Source organism: Ceratotherium simum, chromosome 2 (assembly GCF_057802395.1).
Source record: "Ceratotherium simum simum isolate JZ-2026a chromosome 2, ASM5780239v1, whole genome shotgun sequence".
Taxonomy (NCBI): Eukaryota; Metazoa; Chordata; class Mammalia; order Perissodactyla; family Rhinocerotidae; genus Ceratotherium; species Ceratotherium simum.
The window spans coordinates 87,537,811-87,561,404 of NC_141901.1; the positions used below are offsets into that span (position 1 = coordinate 87,537,811).

The following is a 23,594-nucleotide window of genomic DNA, read 5'->3' on the forward strand; positions in this document are numbered from 1 at the left end:
AGGTCCAAACTTCCTCGTCGTTCCGAACTCGGGAGACTCTCGTGGCGTCCTCTGGGGGCGGGCGGAGCCCGCAAACGTAGAAGAGGGCCGGGCCCGCCCCCCTTCTCTGTAGAATCCGTCAGAGCCCTCGCAGACTTTGATTACCCACTATAGAACGGGTAAGTGGTCTAAAAAAGTCCCCTTAGTAGTTCAGGCAGCGGCCGTCCCCGCCGCTCGTCCACACGGAGCCGAGCTTGATTGTGGCCGCGCCGCTGTCGGGCGCACTGTCCTGCCAGAGACCCGCTGACTTAGCGGCTCCTGGCCGAAGCCACGTTCCCCCAGGAGCTGCAAGTTCCTCATCCGCAACTCTCCAGGGTAACTGGACCTGCTGGTCTGAGCGCCCAGCCCTGGCGCCTCCCGCCCCCCGGCCGCCCCCCGCTTGGTTTTCCCCGCGGTCCGGCCCGGGCCTCGGGATTCCGGCGGCAGCGGATTCTCCTGCTCGGGTCCCGCGGCTGCAGGGCTCCCGGAGCCCTTTGCGCCCGGCCCTCCTGCTCTGCCATCAGTGCTGCCTTCTTACTTTTGGAGAGAAATGTGTAGTCTTCTTTTGACTTTTTTCCCCAATGGCCTCCACCTAGAATAATCTTCAAAGGGAAAAAATTACAAACTCTGTTAAAACATTTTAGGTGTTTACGTAGTTCCTAGAGGAGACTTGTCTCAGTGACCGGGGAAGGTGTGTTAATGATTGAACCATTTAAAGACTAAACTTTGGACTGTTCGTCCGCAGCTGGTGGAAATGGCTTTGTGATTCCCACTGCTGCTGACCGGGCGCCCGGTGAGTGTCCGGTCGGCAGCCGCAAATAATCCCACCAGCCTGCGCCGCCAACACTGGGGAGCAGCCTGCCCAGTGCCATCCAGTCCTTTCATCAGAGAACCGGGGGCGCGGGGCTGGTAGTAGGGTCTGTTCAACTCCTCCCCCACCCCTTCTTATCAGAAGTGGACCCTGAGATCCAGACCAGTGAACAGGTCACACAGCCAGGAAGAGACTTTTCTTTGGCCAGTTTTAATTTTTTAAATTTTTTCTGGGTCGAGAATAATAAGTAATATGCTTACATGAGTCGTTCTTGATCAACAGCAGCCCATTTTGTCATGCTTGATTCTCCTTCCAAGCTTTTATTTTTTTAATTTCTTGGCAGAAATTCTTATTTAATTTTACTTCTACTTTTTTCTTATAATGGGCGTTTGCCTTGCTTTGTGAATCGACGTGTTCATTCTGTGTTAAAATATATTTCTAACATTTTTTCCTGTTCCTTTAATTTTTATTTAAACCAAATGGATTCAAGCGTAGCATGGAAAAGATCACTGAGGAAGAATTTAAATTCTGTATTTTCTAGATTTGCCAAGTATGGTTGGCAACCTTTCGTAGGTAGAAAGTAAAACCAAAAATTAAACCAGGGTACTCTAAATAACTTTTTAAAGTTTATATTTGATAAATAGAAAAACCTATTTGAAGTACAGTTTCATTAAAAAACACAAGCAACGTGACAGGCCTGCTGACTGCCAATGATTTACTCTGAATAACAGAGCTTACTGCATGCCAGGTGTGCTGTGGAGCAGTCACCACGTGCTGTTGTAGCTCCTCTTCACAAGGATCCTATGCTGGGGAGTATTGGCCCCACTTTACAGAAAAGGAAATTGTGAGTTTTCCTAATAGAATCATGTGCTAACTTATGGGCATTTGAGAAATTTCAAACTCTGAGCAGATGTTTTAATCATAAACTATGTAATCCCCCCTGCAGGTTAGTTGAATTTCCCAGCTCTGTCTGTCTCACTGTCACCATCATCATTATATAAAGTATCTCTCTAGGAAATTAAGGGTCCTCTATGCCAACATTTCAAAGGGTGAGATGAAAAGGATTGTACAGTAAGGGAAAAAAATCACCTAACAACATTTAAGGCTGTTAGAAAACAAAATTCAACTGAGTAAATTTGAAGATCTAATTGGCTACATTCAAGGATTCATGGATTGGGCAGCATCCCATCTAGCAAATAGATAGGAGCTCCCAGGAGCTGTAAAAAGTGGAAAGCTTTTATAGGCAGAAGGGGGTGGAAAAAGGAAGTTTCCAACAAAGAGTGGATTGTGTCAGACAAGGTCACCTCCTTTGTGGGGAGGGCAGGGGTCTGTTGTGCAGATGACCTCTCTAGTCCTGACTAGGCGATTCCAGATTAACTGGTTAGAGGTCACATTCCTGGGAGAGGCTGAAACTGCAATTAGGTTAGATATTAAGTCTTGGTTTGCTGTCCTGAGGCAAGTGACCCCATTTTGGGGCTCTTGTTTCCTTTTTTTCAGAGGTGTAGGACTTGGGTTCCAGCTCTGCTTCTGTGTGACCCTGGTGAGTCTCTTAACTTCTTGGAATGTCTCCTCATCCATAAAATCAGTAGAGTTTTATTTCCATTTCTGCATACAATTAAATGTTGGTTTTAATAACTTGCTTCTCTACATATTGTAACAATAATTATATCAATGGCCATCCAAGATGTGCTTTTTAGAAGAAATCAGGTATTGCAGGGGTTTAAGAATGATCATAATTACTATTAGTGTATTTGTGTTATTTTAGTCTTTTTATTATTCCTTTTGATGTAACACCTGTATGATGAAGCAGATGATGATCCTCTGGGTAGTTGAGGGGGTTCAAAGATTGGAGCCTGATCAGTCATAGTGGCAAAGGCTCAGTCGGAAATATCAGCCCCAGAATTGAAGTGGAAGACAGAGCTGTCAAGGTCATGCCCCGTCTCCTTACAAGCTTGATAGGATGAGGGGGAAGTACTGAGGGATGCAGGAGGGGTCTTCTAGATCCAGTATTAAGGATGTCTCCTCCTTCCTTTGTTCTTTTCTCCCAACTTAGCAAATGTCAAAATGTAGGTGCTAAGTATTTTTGACGTCCTATTTCAGGCTAATTTTGCTTTTATTCTTGCTACAGTTTTTTGAGGATAATAGTGATGTCTGTGGGTGAAAAGACAGATGGGAGTGCTTGAAAGAAAGAAATAGGTAGGAAATAGGTAGATATTGGAAGTGGAAAAGAGCTACGGATCTTACATGGCGTGCGTGTACATGTGTGAGGGAATGAGGGCCCAGAGTGGGCAGGAGCTAGGGGAGGGGCTGGTCGGTTTCTCTTTGCCCTTTGTGTTCTCGAGGTTAGGACAGTGCCTCGCTTACAGTTGATGTTCAAAAAATACATGTTGAGTGAATAACAACCCGTGTTTGGTATTAATGTTTTGTTTAAATGATTCTCTAGACTGTGAACACTTTGAGGCTAAGGACTTGTTTTTACAACCAGAGTCCTGAAATATTGTTATATTCAATCAAAGATGATTATAGAATAATAGCATTGAGAACATTTTAATGAATAAGAAATTGGAAGGGAGAAAATGGATGGGAAGGCAATGCTGATATCTGCTATCCATAGGAGTCAACATTTGCCAGGTTTTGTGCTTGATCTCACCATGTCTCTAGCACAGTAACCATGAGTAGGAGCTCAGTTTTCAGATGAAGAAGCTCAAAAAGTTGACTGACGCAGGCCGGGTAAGTTCGCTGGCATGGCGGTTACGTTCACCCGCTCGGCTGCGGAGGTGTGAGGTTCGCAGGGTCAGATCCCAGGCCTGGACCGATGCACCGCTTGTCAAGCCATGCTGTGGCAGCGTCCCATATAAAGTAGAGGAAGATGGGCACAGATGTTAGCCCAGGACTAATCTTCCTCACCAAAAAAAAATTGACTGCCTTGCCCAAGGCCACATGGCTAGTAAATGAGGATAGAGCTGGGATTCATACTGAGAGCTGTCAGATTCCAAAGCCCATATTCTTTCCATAACACTATGCTGAAGACAAAAAAGAAAAAAAAAGCTGTGTTCTTAGTTCCAGAATGGAAAATCTGATCTGGGCAACCTTTTCTTTTTCTGTTTTATTTTTCTTTATTTTTTCACTTTCTTGTCTAAGAAATACCAGCTTGAGTGAAGACCCAAATAGAAATGCAGTAAGGAGGCCCTGGGTAAGTGTGGAGTGAGCGCCTTCCCAGTGCCAGCTCTCGACACAGGGCTCGGCACTCAGGGCCCGCCCAGCTCCTCCCCAGGGTGGGTAGGTTTAGGCTTTCCGTCCACTTCTGCCCCCTTTTCTTCCAGGGCTGCCCTTCGGGATATCTCGTTGCTAAACAACATTTTAGCAAGGGAAAATTTATTATTCTCTGTGCTAAGTACTATATTAAATTATTTTAAACATGAGGTTTTAAAATGACACAACTTTTGATTAATCATCTCAGGAACTTTGCATTAGTAACACCATCAAGATGCGTTTGACTCCCCCATGCATGGAGTGACATTCTAGAGTTAGCATGGGCTCTGTTCTGAGTAGAGCTGTGCTGAGCTTCAATACAGTGAAAGTCTGAATTCTTTCATCTCAAGTCCTACTTTGTGCAACTCTTTGACGTTTCAGCTACTCATGGTTGATGAATACGATTATTCCAGAAGTTAGCGAAGATGTTCTAGGCGGTGGCAGAGTCGAACAATGTTTGATGTGGGTAATTTCAAGAAATTGTGATAATGCACAAATAACATTATGGAGATACAGTCAGAACTCTTTCATTACAACTCTGTAGGAATGGAAAATTTCCAAAGTTGTCTGATTTCATGTACAAATTTTCCTTACCTTTTCTTTGAGTTTATTTTAACTCTGAATTTTCTTTTCATTTTAAAATTAACAGTGGTAGGACAGAAAAGGTTAATTGTAAATTACCATTGTAATTTACAAAAGATTACATACAAAGCAGTGTTTTATTTTATTTATTTAATTATTTTTATTGAAGTATGGTTGACATACAGTGTTACGAAAGCTGCGTTTTTAGTTTTTAATGTTTTTCCTCCTTTGTTAAAATGAAGGAACTTCATAAAGCCAAGTGTTTCAACATTGATAAAATCCCAAAAACTTCATGCTGAGACAGAAAAGCAAGTTGCAGAATTAAGTACAGTATGACATGATCTAAATGTAGTTGACAAACATGCAGAACAATAGCACATATTGTTTACTACTGGGTCCACGTGTAGTAGTGGAATAACATCATGGCTGGGAATGGCGAGTGTGGAGTTTATGGTAATACCACCCCTCGAAGGGTGGGACAGAAATGGGTTTGGGGATGGGTACAGGAGGCTTCGGTTCTATCTGTCATGTGTTAGGTTTTTAAAATGTTAAGATTTGTTAAAGCTGGGTGGCAGGTAAATGGGTTTATTATATTCTTTATTTTTTTATACCTATTTATCTAATGTTAATAACACTTACATTAGCTTCTAATATTTACAAGGTGTTGCAGCCCAAGCTTATACAAAAGGAAACCTGAGGTGTTGTAGCATGCTGTGTCTATCCAGATGTTTTTGTTTGCGTGTTTGAGTCCCTTGTTGAAGGCACAGGAATTAGTATGAAGTATTTGCTTTGTAAGGCGAAGGATTTGTAAGATGAAAGGTCCTTAAACTTGAAATGAGATCAGTGGTAGGCTCATGATTTCAACTGTTGTTGAAAAATTGTTTGATCTGCCCCCTTCAGGGGAGAAAACATAGTGATAGCCTACATATAATAGGACAATACGTTAATTGTTTTTTTTTTTTTTTTTTAGTATCTAGATCACCATGGCAACTGGACAGAAGTTGATGAGAGCTATTAGAGTTTTTGAATTTGGTGGACCAGAAGTGCTGAAACTCCTGTCGGATGTTGCAGTGCCAATTCCAAAAGACCGTCAGGTGGAAATAATTACTTAAATACGGGCAATCATTACACGAGTGTGAGGCTCTGGCACATCAAGTTAGTGTTCAGAAGAAGCAGACCCACAGTGATTTGTGAAGACTGAATTACGCAAAGTTTACACTGTTTCTGTCTATGAGCTCTGACAGAGATACCTTCATTCTAATAATTAGTGCAGTAGATGTATGAAAAGGAGTAACATCCTGTTATGAGAAAATTGTTGAAGTTGAGAATCATCTCTGCAGTGCGATATTGGATTTTTCTGAATGGAGTCATAAGTAGTTTTAAGCAAGTTATTCTTTTACAATCTTTCATGATTTTTATTTTGTACACGGTAGGAAAACTATTTTCTTCTGCATACATGCTTTCTTGCGTATGATTTAGGAGAATTTAAATGTAGAGTTTAATCATTTCCAGTGACTTTAACAGTATACTTTTTCAATAAAAATTATGTATTTTCATTACTGCACCTTCCATGACTCCCAAATCTAATTTCTTTAGCAAGCCTTATGAGAGTTTTTACAGTTGGCCATAACCATCTCTATAGATTTATTTCTTATCACTCCTTCTCAGTAGACTGTATAGTAACAGCATCAGGCTTTCTCTGGTTTCCCCAAGTGGCCCTTTCATTCCTTCTGTTTTTGCACATACTATTCCTTTTACCTGAAACATCCTTTTTCTCCCATTCCAAAAGAATTTCTACTCATCCTTTAAGGCCTGGCTCAACTACCACTTCCTTTGTAAGGCCTTCCCTTACTCTTATAGCAGAAGTAATCATTTTGTATTAATTAAGGTAAAATTAGCTTCTATAGTAGATGTAACCTCAAAATCTGAGTGGTTCAACAGTAGAAAATTATTCCTCATTCACTAAATTCCAAAATTCTAAAGTGTTTGTGGGTAGCCTTCTTCCTTCAGTGATTTGGGGACTCAGGTGTCCTCTATCATGTGGCCCTGCCACCTTGAACACCTGTCTTCTGAGGTCACTATGAAAGGGAGGAAGCCCATTGTGGATTGCCTAGGAAGGTCTTTATGGGCCAGGCCTGAAAGTGGTTCTTAGCACTTTTGCTCACATTCCGTTGGCTGGAACTCAAACTTTTGGCTTCTCATGACTGTGAGGGAAGCCAAGAAATAATATTCTTCATATGTACTGTAGAGGAGGAAGACTATCCTCTACCCACTCTGGGTCCTTTCTGGCTGGGCTACAAATTAAATTGACATGAGACAGAATAACAGGAGAAAATCAAAGCTTTATAACATGTATACATGGGAGAGACCTCGGAAAAACTGGGTAACTCAACAAAGTGGCGGAGGTTCTCATCTTAAACACTATCTTCAGTTAAAGACAAAGGAGGATGTTGGCAGTGAGGGGAGTCAGCTGTGGGAGATAACAAAAATGCACAGTAAAACAATGTAAGGTTAATATGCAGATTTCAGTCCTTGCCTTCCACACTGATAAGAGTTTCTGGAGATAAGGTCATCCCCCCTTAATGGAGATTTCTCTTACAAATATAAATGTCCCTTCTAATTTTACTTGGTTTTCAGAGGTTTGATAAGAATGGGCTTAGCAAGGACCCTCCCAGTCTATCCATACCCAGAGTTATCTATGGTGATGGCCTGTCCTGGGGACAGGCCTTCTATCTTAAATTCTTTTAGGTGGTTAGTGGGGAGGAGGTCAAAGTTTCTTTCAGAGTCTTTTGTTCTTGAGGTGGCCAGTTCTGATTCCCCACAGTACCAAAGAGGAGAAGGAAATAGGTTGCATGAGCACATAGAGGTCTCTGCCACACGTCCCCTGAAATATTTCCACCACTATTTTCCCAAAATGTTTTAATATACCACATAAACCATTCTGTCTTATCTTTTTATTTGTTTGTTGGTTTGCAAAACTGGAATGTGGGCTCACTGGTGGCAAGGTTTTTTCCTCCATTTTTATAGCCCCCATAATCAGTATAGTCCTAGCATAATGCTGAATGAATACCTAAATGCTCTGTGTCAACTCAAATACATTTTCTTTGCAGGTTCTAATCAAAGTCCACGCATGTGGTGTCAACCCAGTGGAGACATATATTCGCTCTGGCACTCACAATATAAAACCACTCTTACCCTATACTCCTGGTTCAGATGTGGCTGGGGTAATAGAAGCTGTTGGAGATAATGTATCTGCTTTCAAGGTATTACATTTTTAATTATTTCTATTTTGGCTTAATATTTTTTCTTAAAATATCTTAACAGAGCTTTAAAATGTGTCTGTAGTTAAGTCTTTAAAAGGCCCCATTACACAATTTCTACCACTTGGGGGACTCCTCTAGTCAAAAAAGAAATTACCTTTTATCCAGAGGCCTTGCTTGTTTGCGTTGTTGGGGATAAGTGCTGGGTAATTTCTCTATCTTCACATCCCCACAGAATTGACTGTTTTCCCTTTGATTTAGCAGAAATACTTAAGGAAAGACAACAAGCAAGGAAATTATACTATTTCCTAACTCTTGATAACACCCAAGCCAACATAATTTTTAATTCCTTCTATAAATTTAGCTTCACAGAGTAAAGGAAAGGCTAAATCTTTTGAAGAAGTAAAAGATGAAAAAATGCAAGGTCATATACATGTTGAGAGCTGTGACTCAGACAAAGGGGATTGAGTCAATGACTGTTATAATCAGGGCTTTTGTTATTTATATGCCAAAAGACTTAGAAAACATAGATAACATATTCGTGGTCTATCATCTTTCCTCATAATTCCTTGACCTGCTCAACTTGGGCAGCACATTTATCAAAATTGGACTGAGACTGAGTAGATTAACGGCGCCCTACACTGAAGGCAAGCGGATTCCTACACTGTCCCCTCCTCAGTCTGTGGCAATCTGGCTTTTGCCCCCATCTCTCCACTGAAAGGAGTCTTGCTAATGTCACTAATGGCGTCTGTATTGCTGGAGTTAATGGGCCCTTTTATGTCATTATCTCTCTTGACTTCTCTGTGACATTTGACACTCTCAGCCACTTACTCTTTCTTAAAAAACTTTTTCGGGGCTGGCCCAGTGGCGCAGCGGGTTAAGTACACGCACTCCGCTTCGGCAGCCCGAGGGTTCACTGGCCTGGATCCCGGGCATGCACCGACACACCGCTTGTCAGGCCATGCTGTGGCAGCATCCCATATAAAGTAGAGGAAGATGGGCACTGATGTGAGCCCAGGGCCAATCTTCCTCAGCAAAAAAGAGGAGGATTGGCATTGGATGTTAGCTCAGGGCTGATCTTCCTCACAAGAAAAAAAAAAAAACTTTTTCTTCAGCTTCTGTGACACCATTTTCTCCTGCTCTCCTCCCTGCTTCCTCTCTGGTCATCCTTTTTCAAGCCTCTTTTTCTCTGGATGCTCCTCAAATCTTGGTGTTGCCCAAGAGTCTCAGTCCACAACTAGACCTCTGCTCTGTCTTCTTACCTTCTTCATGATGACCTCATGCACCCCCATGGTTTCCATTATCACTTGTGACGTCCTTAGCTTAGAGTTTTCTACTAAGCTCTGGACTTGTGCTGTCCAATAGGGTAGCCACTAGCCACATGTGGCTATTTAAAATTCAAATTAAATTAAAATAAAAAGTTCGGTTCCTCAGTTGCACTAGCAACATTTCAACTGCCTAATAGCCGCATGCGTCTAGTGGCTACCCTATTGGACAGAACTGATGTAGACCATTTCCGTTAGCACAGAAAGTTGTGTTGGAGAGAATGGGACCCCATCGTCAGCCTCCAGGACCCTCTTACTCAGTGTGTCTAAAACTGAGTTCGTCTTTTCTCACGTCAGATCTGCTCCTCTCTCGTGTGACTGTCTTGGTGACTTCTGGGGTTTGAGACTTACGTCTTCACTCTCCCTCACTCAGCTCTCCCTTTCTAGAAGCCTTTTCTCTCTCCTCTTTCCATTCTTAATGCCTATAGTTTCATTCAGGTTATTTTACCTAGTCCCTTACCCAGATTTCTATAATAAACACTTAACTTACCTCCCTCCCTCCTTCCCCTTGAATTTCTCCTTGCTCTATAAGAAGTGATTTTCTGAAATGTAATTCTGACTGTTTTACGCCTCTATTTTAATTCTTGCATTAATTCCTTCTAGATTTCAGGGTATTGTTGAAACTGCTTATGTTATGAAAGAAGACTGTTTCAAGCTCTCTCTCCCACCTATCTTTCCCTTCTTATCTTCCATTCCTTCTCACCCTGTAGTTTATTCTTTAGTAATGAGCTGGGTTCTTCCTGTACGTCCCATGCTCTTTCATCTCTTTGTCTTTGTTCCTACTGGTTCTTCTGCTTGGCAGAATTAAACTGAAACTTATAAACCTGAGTTCAAGGGATTTCACACTCCAGCTTTAATTTCTTTTCATTTTATCTCCTGAAACGATTACATTCTGTACATTGGACCACTTACTCATTGGGAATGAATGCTGGCGATTTCTCAGCATTTGTTCCTGTCACTGTTTCTTTAGTTTGTCTCCTTCACTCCTAATGACTCTTCCCAGTTCTCCTTTTCAAAATCTTGTCCTATCCTTCAAGACCTACCTCAAATATTAGCTTCTCAGTGAAGCTATTCTTGAGTCCCTCAACCTAGCAATAATTCCTTTCTTTTTCTTGTACTTATCTTTGATGGCTCATCATGTTTGCCTTGCTTTGTAATTATTTCTGTCCTTTTCTTCTATCTCTTCCTAGAGTTTAAGCTGCTTGAGATTAAGGAGAGTGTCTTGCTATTAGTATCCCTCACAGAGCTCAAAGCAATGCTTCCTGTATAGTAGATTCTTAGTGACTGTTTCATTGTACAGAAATCAGTGCAACCTGTGTTTAAGCTGTAAAAACAAGATTAATCTTAACCATGGTCATTCTTGACCATCTGCAGGCAGCGCCGTTAAGCGCTGATGCTTGTCTTTGACTCCAAGATGCTGCTGAATCTTGTTTGTCGATCCCTCATGCATAGTGTGTTACTTTTTCAGGTCTCTTTATTACAGGACAAATTCAAGTATACTGACAGTTACTGCCTTAATGTTTTACTCATTCCAAGGAATATTTACACTTTTTCCCAGAAAGAGAAGTCAGGGCAGTGTTTGCAGCGAGCAGTCTGATGTCCTAGCGGGCAGTCCTGTTGGGCATGCCCGTCAGGCTTGCACAGTGCCTCACCTCGCCCTCGGCTGCGCCTCTGCTGTTCAACAGCGAGGGCCTGGCACGAGTTTATTGAGAGTTTGCTGTGAGTGTGGTGCCGTGACAAGTGAAGAAGCCTGTCCTGGCTTTTCCTGCTGTCAGGATCCAGGCAGAGTTTCCTGCTTTTTGGTGTATGCATGAAAAATCAGGGACATGCAGGGGTGAAGAAATCTATGGAAAGGATTTAGAACAGGTATTTGGTGTATAGAAGAACTTTATATTTTATTTGTTTTTTCTCCCTAGTATTTTGGGCAAAAAATGATGATTTGTATTAAGTGCCATTTGCTAACTGCTTTGATCTGAGCAAGTTACTGAACTTATTTTTGCCTCAATTTCCTTGTCTGTATTGTGGGATTAATCTAAAGTGGAGATAATAAAAGTACTTACCTCATAGGCTGTTGTGAAGATCGATTAGATGATATTCACGAGACCCTTAATGCAGGGCCTAGCCCAGTGAGCTCTCAGGAAAGCTTAGTTATCCATTCTGGGGGTTCTCTTGCCTCTTATTTCCTATCCCTCTTCATTTTTCGTCTTACTGGTTTGCATTAAAAAACATTTTAAAACGGTCAGTATTTTAAAGTTATTTTATGAGACCTGAAGATGTAGAATATAATATATAAATACTTATTTCTTGTTATAAGGGGTGCATTATAAAGGATTATACCCATTTTGACATCATTTTTGAGCCCTGATGCATTTATGAACTTGTTGCTTTCCCCAGAAAGGTGACCGAGTGTTCACTACCAAAACGATCTCTGGGGGCTATGCCGAGTACGCTCTTGCAGCAGATCACACCGTTTACCCACTGCCAGAAAGACTGGACTTTAAACAAGGAGCCGCCATCGGTATCCCATATTTTACTGCGTATCGAGCTCTGTTCCACAGGTAATTATATAGCCAACACCAAAGGAGGACAGTCATAATTGCCTTCCTACTGTTCGTCCATCTGTCTGTCTCTCATTTTGGGTTACCATTAAGCTTTTGTGGAGTGTAAGCTGTGCTAATTTGGGAGATGGTTCTTATCTCTAGAGATACAAAGAAGAGCAAACACTGTCTTTGTCTTTAAGATGCTCATAGTCTAGTTAGGGAGATAGACATAAGAGTACTGTTTATATACATGTGACAAGGACAGTGATAGAGATGTCCATAGGGCTTTCTGGGATCACAAGGGATGTGACTCTGGTGATGAGGTAGGGCTTCCTGGCATGCTGTAAAACTTGGATTATTTTAAAGCCATAGTTTAAAAATCTTGTTATCCAGCCATGGAAACTAATGGCTGCAATTTGAAAGTGTAGTGTAGGGCCCTACCCCAGACCCACCAGTTTCCCTGGCTGGGACATGAGAATCTATATTTTGATCAAATTTCTTAGGTATTTGAAAAGGATCAGAATTAGGAAAGAGCCTGGGGAAGTGTAGCTGGGAGAGAGGGCTTTCTAGACAATGGGAATAGCCTGGTGCGTGGGGAAAAACATCATGGCGTCTGGGGAGAGCTATAGCAATTTGGTTTTTTTGGATAGAAGATTTCAAGGCAAAGACTGGCAAAGAATAAGGTTGGAACATAGTAATCTCTCAATAAATGTTGTCATCATCAAATAGGTAGGTATCAGATTGTAAAAAGCTAGATCATAGAACTCACACATTGTTCTGTGAGGGATTGGAGGTCATGAAATGTTTTATTCAGGAGCATGGTATTGTATTTGTGTTTTAATGAGATCACTTATCTGCTGTGTAAAGGATGGATTTGAAGGCAGGAATGGAGAAAGAGATGGGAGGGTCTTCTAGAAGTATCCTCTAGGCCAAATTCTTATGGGCCAGAGCAAGGGTGATGGGACAAAAGGGAGTGGGGAAGGGATGACTATTGGGGGTAAAATCAGGACAACTGGGTGACTGTTTGCATGTGGAGAATGAGGGAGAGGAGAACTTAAGAATACTTCTAGCTTTCTAGCTTGGCTAATGTTTAACTGTGACCAAGAAAAGGAGAAAAAGTTTCAAAGGGAAGCTGAGTTTGGTTGTGGACTTGAAACCGAGACAGACGTTGTAATGGAGAAGTCCAGCAGCCTATTGGAGGAAAGAGTCTGAAGCTTGAAGTCTAGAGATATAAGATTGGGGATATCAGCATATGGATGAGAGTCGACAAGATAAAAGTGATTGAAATCCCTCAGGGAGTGAGAAGAACAGTGGAATGAGAATAGAACCTTAGTAAACATCACCATTTAAGAGTGAAGTCAGAGATAGGGGACAGAGTCCTGAGAGGACCAAAGGGAGTGTATCCCAAGGCCAAGAGTCTAGAGGTGTCCCTTAAACGTCTGTTAAGCTCATGGGCTTTGAAGGCAGGAAGACTTGGGTTAGAGTGCTGTCTTCACTTGCTCCTGGCTAGATGACTTGGTCAAGGTACTTCCCTGTCTCAGCTGCAGTTTACTGATTGAAAAACTAATAGCACCTACCTCATAGGGGTATGGTGAGAATTAAATGAGGTAATGCCTGTAGAACTCTTAGTACAGAGCCTGGCACAGGGTAAGCGCTCAGTCAGCGTTGATGGTGTTGGGGTAGAGGCTGATATTGCTACCAAGGAGGGAATCTTGCTGTCAAATGCAGCAGTGAATAAAATAGCAGTTGGGCTTAGCAATTAGGAGGTCATTGGTGACTTTAGTCAGATCATTTTCAGTAGAGTGGTGGGACAGAAGCTTGGTTGGGTAGGTTGAGGCCAAAAGAGGAAATTGATCCCTTGAATGGAGACTAATCTACCATGGGCTGCAGGCTGGCTCGGGGAAGAAATGAGGCCAGGAGCAGCAGGTGGGCAGAAATAGAGCAGCTGAGAGACAGCAATCTCTGTGAAGTTGAAGAAAAGGTTTTTAGAGAATACGGGCTTGCAGAATTAGGGTCGGAGATTACTGTGATAATATTGGTTTACATGCCTCATGTTTCTCAGGTAGAGTGATTGGGGTGTTACCGGGTTTAGCCCTGGGAGGGCGTGGCTAAAGTGGAGGAGAATTCAGGACTTCTGATGCGAGGTTGTCCTCCTGGTGAATGTTGAAATCTCCTAGATTGGGGCTGGATTTGTGGTGGAAGAGACAGCCTATGTGCTGGGTGCTAGTCTTCAGTGACTAGGAGGGAGTAGGGGACAGCAGCATGGAAGACCAGGCCAAGTGTTGGATCCCCTGCCATGGGTGTCAGGGGGAGATGACTGTGTTAGTCAGGGTTCTCAGAGAAACAGAGCCAACAGAATGTGGAGACAGAGAGAGACACAGAGAGAGACAGAGCGAGAGAGAGAGAGGTGCTGATGTTAAGGAATTGGCTCATGTGATTGTGGAGGCTTGGTGAGTCTAAAATCTGATAGGGTGGACCAGCAGGCTGGTACCCAGAGAAGAGCTGCAGTTCAAGTCCAAAGGCAGTCTGCTGGCAGAATCCCTTCTTGTGTGGGAGAAGTCAGTCTTTGTTCTATTAAGGCCTTCAACTGATGGGATGTGGCCCATCCACATTATAGAGGGCAGTCTGCTTTATTCAGTCTACTGATTTCAGTGTTAATCTTATCCGAAAAACACCTTCACAGAAACATCCAGAGTAAAAGTTTGACCACATATCTGGCACCATGGCCCAGCCAAGTTGACACATGAAATTAACCATCACAGTGACTCTACATAAGGATAGAAGGATCATAGCAGTGGGGATCCGGGGAGGATTTGGCCTTTCTCTCCACCCACTCCAGGCCCAGGGTTTTAGGAGAATGTGCTGTTAGTGTCTGAGGGGTTGTTTATAAGATTTAAAAAGAAAATTAATTGGGAAGTGTTTCATATCCCATAGAATAACGTTAGTAATCCTATTCCCTTACATTTGTATTTTACTTTTAAAATGTCAAAGTGTTTTGGGGATAGTGATCTCAGTTTATCATTTCATACCCTCAGTTGAACTCACTGCCCTCAGTCTCCTTATCTCAAGCAGAGAGTGTTGGAGAAAGCTTCATTTACTGCTCATCATGGCCATTTGTCAGCTGTGGGCACACAGCTTCGAGCAGGACTCGTGTGACTGTGTTCTCACTCCCAGACTGCACAGAGTGTCTGTACACGGTGGCCACCCCCTATTGTTCTAGGAAGTGAGGTCCTCCCTGAGAGTCAGATCTGGCTCACATGACAGATACTGGCTTGTGACCTCAGCACTTGTCCATCTGGAATAATAAAGCATCCCCTGTCAGGCTTGCTGCATGTGCCTTGTTTTCAGTATAATGGAAAAGTGGTATGAACCAGAAGTAAAAAGAATATGTCATTTCACCAGAGGATCTGGGCATTTTAGAGGGTGACATGGGAGCCTTTATTGGGCTCCCATGGGACAGGATTTATTGTATTTCCTACTCTCCTCCCACTGCTGACTCAGCTTTGCTTTCTGAAATGAGGGCTTGCAGGCTGTGCAACCCGATGTTCAGGGCATGGAGAAAGAAGAATGTTTCCCTACATAGTCTAGCCGCTGCGTTTCCTTGGGTGTTACTCGGGAGCACAGAATCAAGACTGGGCTATTCTAAACCTGTTTTGAGACGCTGTCTGTGGGAACCTGTGGGAATGAGAGACTCCAGTTCCTCTCAGTTCAGCAGTTTCACTTAACACGGCTACACGGACTGCAGCCTCTTAGAAGGTTCCACCCGGATGTGATCCCGGCACCCAGCACAGTGCCTGGCACATAACAGACTCCCAGTAAACATGTGTTGAATAAATAGATGAATGAAGGTTTTCTTTTCTCTGTGGCTCTGAAGAACCATTGTTTGATCCCATGAAGCTTGGAGAAAATCTTGGCTTGTGTATCAGGATGAGTTTCCTCTGGGGGTAAGTGTTAGCTGAACCGAGGGTAGAATTTCCTTAAGAATAGTGAAAAACACCTGAGCTTACTTAGCTTCAAAGGCAGGTGATGAACCTGTGCTTTCCTTTGCAGAGCCCATGTGAAAGCTGGAGAAACTGTTCTGGTTCACGGGGCTAGTGGAGGAGTAAGTATTTTTTTTTAAGTTTATTTTAAATGAGCTTATGTTTGTGGGTTTCACAGTATATTTCTTTCAAGTCATTTTTAGAAGCCAAGTTTATAAATAGAGCCAAGGGTGCTTTTTTCCTTTACGTAGTGAAGCTTCTTGAAATTCTGTCTTCTGAAGGTGATTCCTTGTCATTAGTTTAGCATTTCTTGGTTAATAAAATTCAACAGATTAGCCCATCAAAAATGCATGTATTAGCTTTTCCCCCTTGTGTTGGGTGTGGAAAAGATAAACTGGCTTTGCTTTTGCCTTCAGGTAGCAAATATTATAAGAATATTTATTTAGAATTTTAAAGAGTACTTGAAGGTTAATATAAATTCCATATTCCCTTAGATAAGGAAACTAAGGCTCATTAAAGCTTCACCTGTGTTGCCCCAGACAGCACTGTGAAGCCACACTGTGACTTCTTAGTCCTTCCCATCTCCTTCCCACTGCCTGCCTGCCGAGCTCTGATGACACTCGTGGAGTGCACAGTATAGGCTGTGTCCTTAACACCACAACCCGTGGCTTAAAATGCTGATGGGGGGGGCAGGGAGGGAGGACTCCGGACAATAAAATAAGCCCTTTGGTGAAATCACCAATGCAGGGCTGTCAGAAACCTCTTCAAGAGACTGGCTCTCAGTCTGCCTCTGAGGAGCTTGGAGGAAAAGTTAGAGCTGTGAGGTTGGAATTTAACAAGAAATCCACATGACCTCTATCCTTCATTGGAGAGGCTTTAGAAATTTTGGAGACAAGATTTCGCATTTTTAAAATAAAGGGCCTGGGGCTAGATGGCTCACCTTGAGAAGCTGGTTAACCCTTCTCGGTGCACTTTGTATTCTGGAGAGTAGATTCAATGAAGTCAACTATCACATGGCACATTGTCCCCGGAATAATGAGTGGCATTCTGAAAATGAATTTACCTCTAAAGGTAATACAAACAGAATTCAGTCCATTGTGTTTCTGTTACTTTTTATAGATGAATCACAGGGTTTCACATTCAGCTTCCTATGTTCCTCAAATACATCAATTCTGAAGGATTTCGCAGATCAGACTTTTTACTAAAAATCACCAAGATTGTCTTTATGGGACTTGGGAAACTATGACAGATATACCTTGTCAAAAACTCCCATTGTTTAGCTTCACTGAAGAGGCTCTTTTGGGGTTAAATTAAATTTAACCCTAAAGAAGGAAAGGATCTGTGGAACACATGCATTTATTTAAATTGCTTTGGCTTTCAGAGAGCTAACCTGGTGCTCTGTATGGAGGGAGAGATTTCAGTAGGAAGGGGAGAGAAGAGTTTAAAGAAAATCTCTTTTTATTCCCTTTACCTTTTTGTAAAAAGCCTCGTTGCTTCACCATGATTTTTTTTTTTAAAGGCAAAATCCACACTGTTCTCTGAGCTGGCTCAGTTTGTTAAATCCCCAGCTGGCATGATAGGCTGGCGGCCTGCCCTATCAGAGGGAAACAGCACTGGGTTTTGTCTTGCTTCTGTTTGTACTTTCTGTCCTCATTTAATTCAAATACCTTCGGGATTATGCTGTGTATTTAAAATGATGTGAGATTTATAAACACAGCTTTATCCAAATATGTTGTTGGGGAGTGCCCTATTTTAGTGTCAGCGAAATAAATAGAAGCAAAATAGTTGACACAAAATGGTAGATAATCTATTGAAGGAGTATTGCTGGTGTAATTGTTGACAAGAATAGGATAAGCAGAGCCGTTAAAATAGCTATTGAGTGCCCATTAAGGTAGTCAGAGCATAAGTAGATGTATTTACAGTAAATCTTTAGTTTAAAACATGGTTTTAATAGAAGCCTGGTTGTTTTTTTTAATTGAAATTTAAAGTAGAAAAAAGTCAATCATGCTAACCCCTTAGTGATTTATTTCCTGAGACTGACTGTCTCTCTCCCTCCTTGGACAGTGAGGTCGGTGTGTGTGTGTTTTGGTGAAATCAAACAGATCCCTGCCATCACCCAGCTGAGTTCAGCTTCATCATGCCCATGAGCCATACAGTCTTTAAGGTCTAGTTCAGGCCTAGCCATCTGTGATTCTGTTATAATTTTAATTAGTTTCCGTCATCATTTTTCATTCTAAGTCTTTTCTGTCTTAGAATGTCCAAACCCACCTTATGAGTGCCCAACCCATAAGAATCTTATCTTCCTCTACACCAGTGGTTATCTATAAGTGGTGATTTTACATCATCCCTCCTCCCCCTCAGGGACATTTGGCAGTGTCTGGGGACGTTTTTGGTTGTCACAACTGGGTAGAGGGGATCTAGTGGGTAGAAGCCAGGCATGCTGCTAACCATCCTTCTCTGCACAGGATAGCCCCACAACAAAGAATTGTCTGGACCAAAATGTCAGTAGTGCCAAGTTTGAGAAACCCTGCTGTAAGTGTATGTGACACTTACCTGTACCATTCATCTGGCATGTACTCAAACATATTTCCTAGTACTGCAGTTTAAATAATTGCTTTTATCTATATTCCTAAAATACTTTTATTTCTCCTTTATACAAAGCACATTTATCTGATGATCTAGTGGTTTCATTCAATCCCATGGCTTAAATACCATCTACAAACTGATGAATCTCAAATTTATATTTCCAACTCTGAACGCTTTCGGGTCCATACCCCTACCCAGCTGATTGCTGAACATCTTCAGTTACGGGAACAGTATACAGCTCAGCATGCTTGAAGTGAAGTCTTGATGCTCTCACAAACTTGATCCTCCCTTATCTTCCTCATCCTCATTAATCTACCCAGTTGATCTGGCCACGGACCTAGGAGACACCTTGATTTTTCTCTTTTCCTCACCTCCCACATTCAACCTATGAGGAAGGCCCAATCTTCCTACTCCGATTTTCCCCTCACCTTCTTTTTGCCTCTCATTTAATTGGAGAGTTCTTTTGAAAGCCTAAATCGGATCCTATCATACTCTTGCTTAAGCTCTCCAGTAGTTCTGCATAGCTCTTAAACATAATCCAAAACCTTGACCTCCAAGGCCCTGTGTGCCTGGTCTCTCTGTGTCCCTCTGGCCTCACGCTCCACTCTCTCCCACGTGCCGCGCCCTCAAGCCACACTGATCCTCTGTTTGTCCTTTGACCCTCCCAAGCTCATTCCCACTTCACCAGGTTCACCACAGCATTCTGCCCACGACATTCTCCACGGGGCATCCCAGATCATCTCGCAGCTCGTCCCTCACCTCGTTCAGGTCTCGTCTCTTCAGAGTGGCCTCTCCTGACCACCTAACTAGCCCCTCTCCCTGTCTCTTTCTAACCCATTAGCCTGTTTTATTTTTTTCACAGCACTTTTCATTTTCTGAATTTACTTTATTCATTTATTTGTTCGTGTATTTATTATCTTCCCCCTTCCTTACGATGTAAGTTTCTTGCATGAAGTACCACGTCTAGCACATAGTAAACTCTCAATAAATGATCATCATATGGATGAATAAATTAATTTGCCCATGTACGTGTCTTTCACTTAAATGGGAGAGGCCTTACATTTGTTATATAGTATTTTGTATGTGCAGTTAAAGTGTGAGGTCAGTGAGCATATTGGGATTATCTTTAAGCCCTGCACCTTTTGCACAAAGCAGATGCTAAGCAAACACTTCAATGCAAGGGTTAAAAGCTCAGGCCTCTCTCCAGTCTGATCTGGTCCAGCTCTGGGATTGGTCCTGTTTCCATCTCTGACCTGGACAAGTTACTTATATTTTATAAGCTTCAGTTTTCTCATCTATAGAGTATGGACAATAATAATATCTACTTCCTAGGCTCATTGTGAGGATGAAATAAAGCACTGCATAGGAAGTATTTAGCTTGGTACCTGACACATTCATTTTAAATGCTCAATAAAAGTTAACTAGTATTCTCATTTCTTCATTGAGACTCGAAGTTCCTTGAGGACAGGGTAGGACCTAGAAGCACCATAAGTTCGTTATATATATTTAATAGATGTTTGCAGGGATGCAAAGAATCGAAAACTCCTGGGTTATATTTTGTTTTTCAGGTTGGACTAGCGACATGCCAAATTGCTAGAGCTTATGGCTTAAAGGTTTTGGGCACAGCTGGTACTGAGGAAGGACGAAACATTGTTTTACAAAATGGAGCCCATGAAGTGTTTAATCACAGAGAAGTTAATTATATTGATAAAATTAAGGTAAAATTATTCTACAGTTTTATAAAAGTAACATTTTGTTTCTTGGGAGACATACTTTTTTTTTTTTGTAACAACACTTTTTTTGTAAGTTCTTTTATCAACCGCTCTCTTGAAGTTGTTTACTCCATTTTTAATGCCTGTGTGTCTTAAAGTTTTAATTAATTTAAAAACAAAGGTGTCTAATTTTCAAATCTTCACTATCATTTCTGTCTTGTTTATATTTATCAAATAAAATATAGCCTCTCTAGAGTCTTATAGCTATAAAAATTGGTACTCTTAGTGCAAATCACATTTTAAGTAAAGCCACAGCTTTGCATTTGCAGTTGTGAAGGGTTTTTTTTCCCGATATTTGTATATATTGCAGAATGATCGTCACAGTAAGTCTAGTTAGCATCCGTTACCATACATAGAAAAATTTTTTTTTGTGATGAGAGTTTTTATGATCTACTCGTAGCAACTTTCAAATATGCAATATGGTATTATTAACTAAGTCCCCATGCTGTGCATTACATCCTCATGGCTTATTTATTTTGTAACTAGAAGTTTGTACCTTTTGACCCCTTCACCCATATCACCTCCCCACCCCACTCCCTGCCTCTGGCAATCACAAGGTGTTTTTAATATAATTTCTGTTGGTGTAAATTTTCCATGGAAGGTGAGGTATCCACAGATTACAAACTGGATCTGTCTAATCTAGGGAATAAAGTTTATTTGTTAACTGGATGCTTTGGAGGAATAATCATACCTCATCCAAATCCTTTAACATGGCACTCAATGTATTTTCACAATCTGTACCAATTTACAGTCTCTTCCTACCTCTTCCCTGCTCCCCACCTCCTCAGTTACACACTCCAGCTCTGCTGTGCTACTTTCCAGGCCTGAGTTGTACTCTCAGTCCCTACGTCTTTGCTTTTCTGTTTCTTCTGTCCAGACTGACCCTGCTTCCCTTTGCTCCTCTTTGCTCTTTTTTGCTTAAGGAACTCCTGTTCATCCCTCAGTGCCTACGTCATCATCTCTGTGGAGCTTTCTCTGACCTCTACAGGTGATCAGAGTTGTAACTTTTTTTCTCTATAACTTATGGTTTATTTCTGCTAATGTAGTGCTTAGCCCATTACATTACAGCTATGACAGCTGTATTTTCCATCTTTCTCCCTAGCTTTGTTTTGAGCTCCCTATGTCCATCTTTGAATTCCCAGTACCAAGCTCTGTGCCTGACACAGATACTCATCTTTTTGTTAAAATAAAATGAATATAAGGTAGACATGTATAGCTTATCTAAGAGCCAGTTTTGGATGCTGGGAACCAACATCTGAGAGCCCAAAAGAAAAGAAGTAGGGTGCCAAGCTGACTGTAACACACTTAGAACAAAAAAAGTCGTGCATCACCAAACAGCCAATGATTTTTTATCTTTTGATTTTTATTTTTTAATGAAAATGGGAGCCCCATTGGGGTTTTGGATTTTTTATTTGTTGTTTGTTTTTCTATGGAAATACGTTTTGAAGATAGAAAATTTTTAGCTAAGGAAGAAGTATTTTATATCAAGTTGAGTCTAAGCACCTAAAAATTCTAGACAAATTTTATTTCATTATAACAATTTATTTAGCAAAAATCTTTATCATTTTCAGTGTTGTGGCTGGTTCCTTGGAATTACATCATCACCATATATTTAGATCATTTTACAATTTGCATTATTAGTCTTAAAAATGTAGCATTTTATGTCAGTTGAAACACATTTCTGTAATATATGGGACTATGATAACTATTTTACAGTTTTTTTTAGTTGTTTTCTTATCTGACTCTGCATTCTTTTATATTATACAGAAATCTGTTGGTGAAAAAGGAATCAATGTGATTATTGAAATGTTAGCCAATGTAAATCTCAGTAATGATTTGAATCTTCTGTCACGTGGAGGACGAGTAATAGTAAGTATTTCATTTTTTTTACCACTTTGACGTTTTACCGTAATTTAAAGCTATTTTGCAGTAATCTTTGACTATATACTTGTTGTTTTTCATAATAGGTTGTTGGCAGCAGAGGTCCTATTGAAATAAACCCACGGGACACCATGGTAAAGGAATCTAGTATAATTGGAGTTACTCTCTATTCATCAACCAAGGTAGGAAAAGAAGGGATTCTGATTTTGGTAACTTAAATATTGATACAATTTGCCTAGTCAGGCAGACTGAAAGTTTAAGTAGGTGTTAGACTTAGTTATCTGACTAGGCCAGTGGGTTAAGGATTAGTCACTAGAAGATAACTATGGAGACAATATAATCTATTTTCCAAGTCAGGACACTTTTGAGAGAGACAGGAGATACTGTTAGTAATTACTCTAGCACAATAGGTATTTAGTAAACTGAGACTGTCTCAGACAAATTGGACTTATGGTTGTCCTATAGAGAACTACTTTTTCTGTAGTTCTGGACAAGTTGACAAAATCCACACATTTGTAGGAAATCTTTATGCTCTAACTCTTAGATTCTGAAAATTTTTAATGCTTCTGAAAAATGTCATATGTTCTTCTATAAAAAAAAAAAACCTTTTCCTTAGGAGGAATTTCAGCAGTTCGCAGCAGCCCTTCAAGCTGGGATGGAAGTCGGTTGGTTGACACCTGTAATAGGTTCTCAGTATCCATTGGAGAAGGTGGCCCAGGCTCATGAAGATATCATTCACAGCAGTGGGGCTACTGGAAAGATGATTCTTCTCTTATCATGATTAATTCTTACATGTATTTCCCAGTAATTAGAGGTTTCTTACCCCAGTTTTCCTTACACTATCTTTGCTTTATTTAGCATTCATTTGATTCAGTGAATTTCTTGTATTAAAAACCAAGATTTGGCTTTAGAGATCATGGGCTTTGGAGTACAAGTTATTTTATAGGTGGCAATATTCTTTAAGCCTTCTACCTCTAATCAAGGAGTCATTGTAGTAGGAAGTAGAGTGTTAGTGGGCATGGCATTGGGGTGCATTACAGAAATTACGGATACTTGATCATTAATTCCATACCTTTGAGTAAAACATGCTAATTCAAAATAAGACTGCTTGATTTCCAAGAGTACTTCTCTTTATAAAGGTTCTTTAGTCTCTGATTAGTCTAGAACTGTATTGGACTCTGAAGGTTTTCTGGATTAAACAAGACCTGTTTTCCAAACTAATCTCATTTGGATCTACAAGTCTCTTGGAAAGGCAAGATAAACAATGTCCAGAAAATTTGTTAGTTTTCCAATATTTCCCCAAATTTTAGTACATTCGCTGTGTTAGTGGTTGATTACCAATGATCCTTATATTCTGTGAGGACAACAGCCTTATCTTTGGTATAATATGATAGTAGGTACACAGTCTCCAAATAGATACTTCTTGATTGATCAGCTTTTCAAAGTAGATTTAGGATTATCTGTGTGATTAGGGGGGTCATATATTTTGATTTAAATTAATTAACAAATTTGACACATTAAGAACGATCTGCTTTTGTTTTCACAACATGGTAACCTGCAATAAAGTCTACAAGGAATTAAAAATTG

At 41.0% G+C, this 23,594-nt stretch overlaps 1 protein-coding gene across 2 annotated transcripts; it reads left to right on the plus strand.

Moving 5' to 3' along the window:
* Positions 1–12: 12 nt before the first annotated feature.
* On the plus strand, positions 13–23,594 carry CRYZ (crystallin zeta). 2 transcript variants are annotated; one of them, XM_087448945.1, is made up of 9 exons: positions 13–158; positions 5,634–5,757; positions 7,774–7,926; positions 11,643–11,806; positions 15,839–15,890; positions 19,923–20,072; positions 21,894–21,995; positions 22,094–22,189; positions 22,624–23,594. In XM_087448945.1, the coding sequence occupies exons 2-9, from the start codon at positions 5,647–5,649 to the stop codon at positions 22,786–22,788; spliced, it is 993 nt and encodes a 330-aa protein (XP_087305071.1). In that variant the 5' UTR covers positions 13–158; positions 5,634–5,646; the 3' UTR covers positions 22,789–23,594. The 2 variants fall into 2 exon arrangements, with proteins under 2 accessions (XP_087305071.1, XP_087305073.1); XM_087448947.1 differs by lacking the exon at positions 13–158 and adding an exon at positions 2,298–2,369.

Bases quoted from the DNA above. Each gene is read 5' to 3' on its own strand.
- CRYZ (XM_087448945.1), top strand. From the start codon at position 5,647: ATGGCAACTGGACAGAAGTTGATGAGAGCTATTAGAGTTTTTGAATTT. The intron at 5,758-7,773 runs GTGGAAATAATT...TTTTCTTTGCAG, and splicing joins CAATTCCAAAAGACCGTCAG to GTTCTAATCAAAGTCCACGC. The intron at 21,996-22,093 runs GTAAGTATTTCA...TTTTCATAATAG, and splicing joins CACGTGGAGGACGAGTAATA to GTTGTTGGCAGCAGAGGTCC.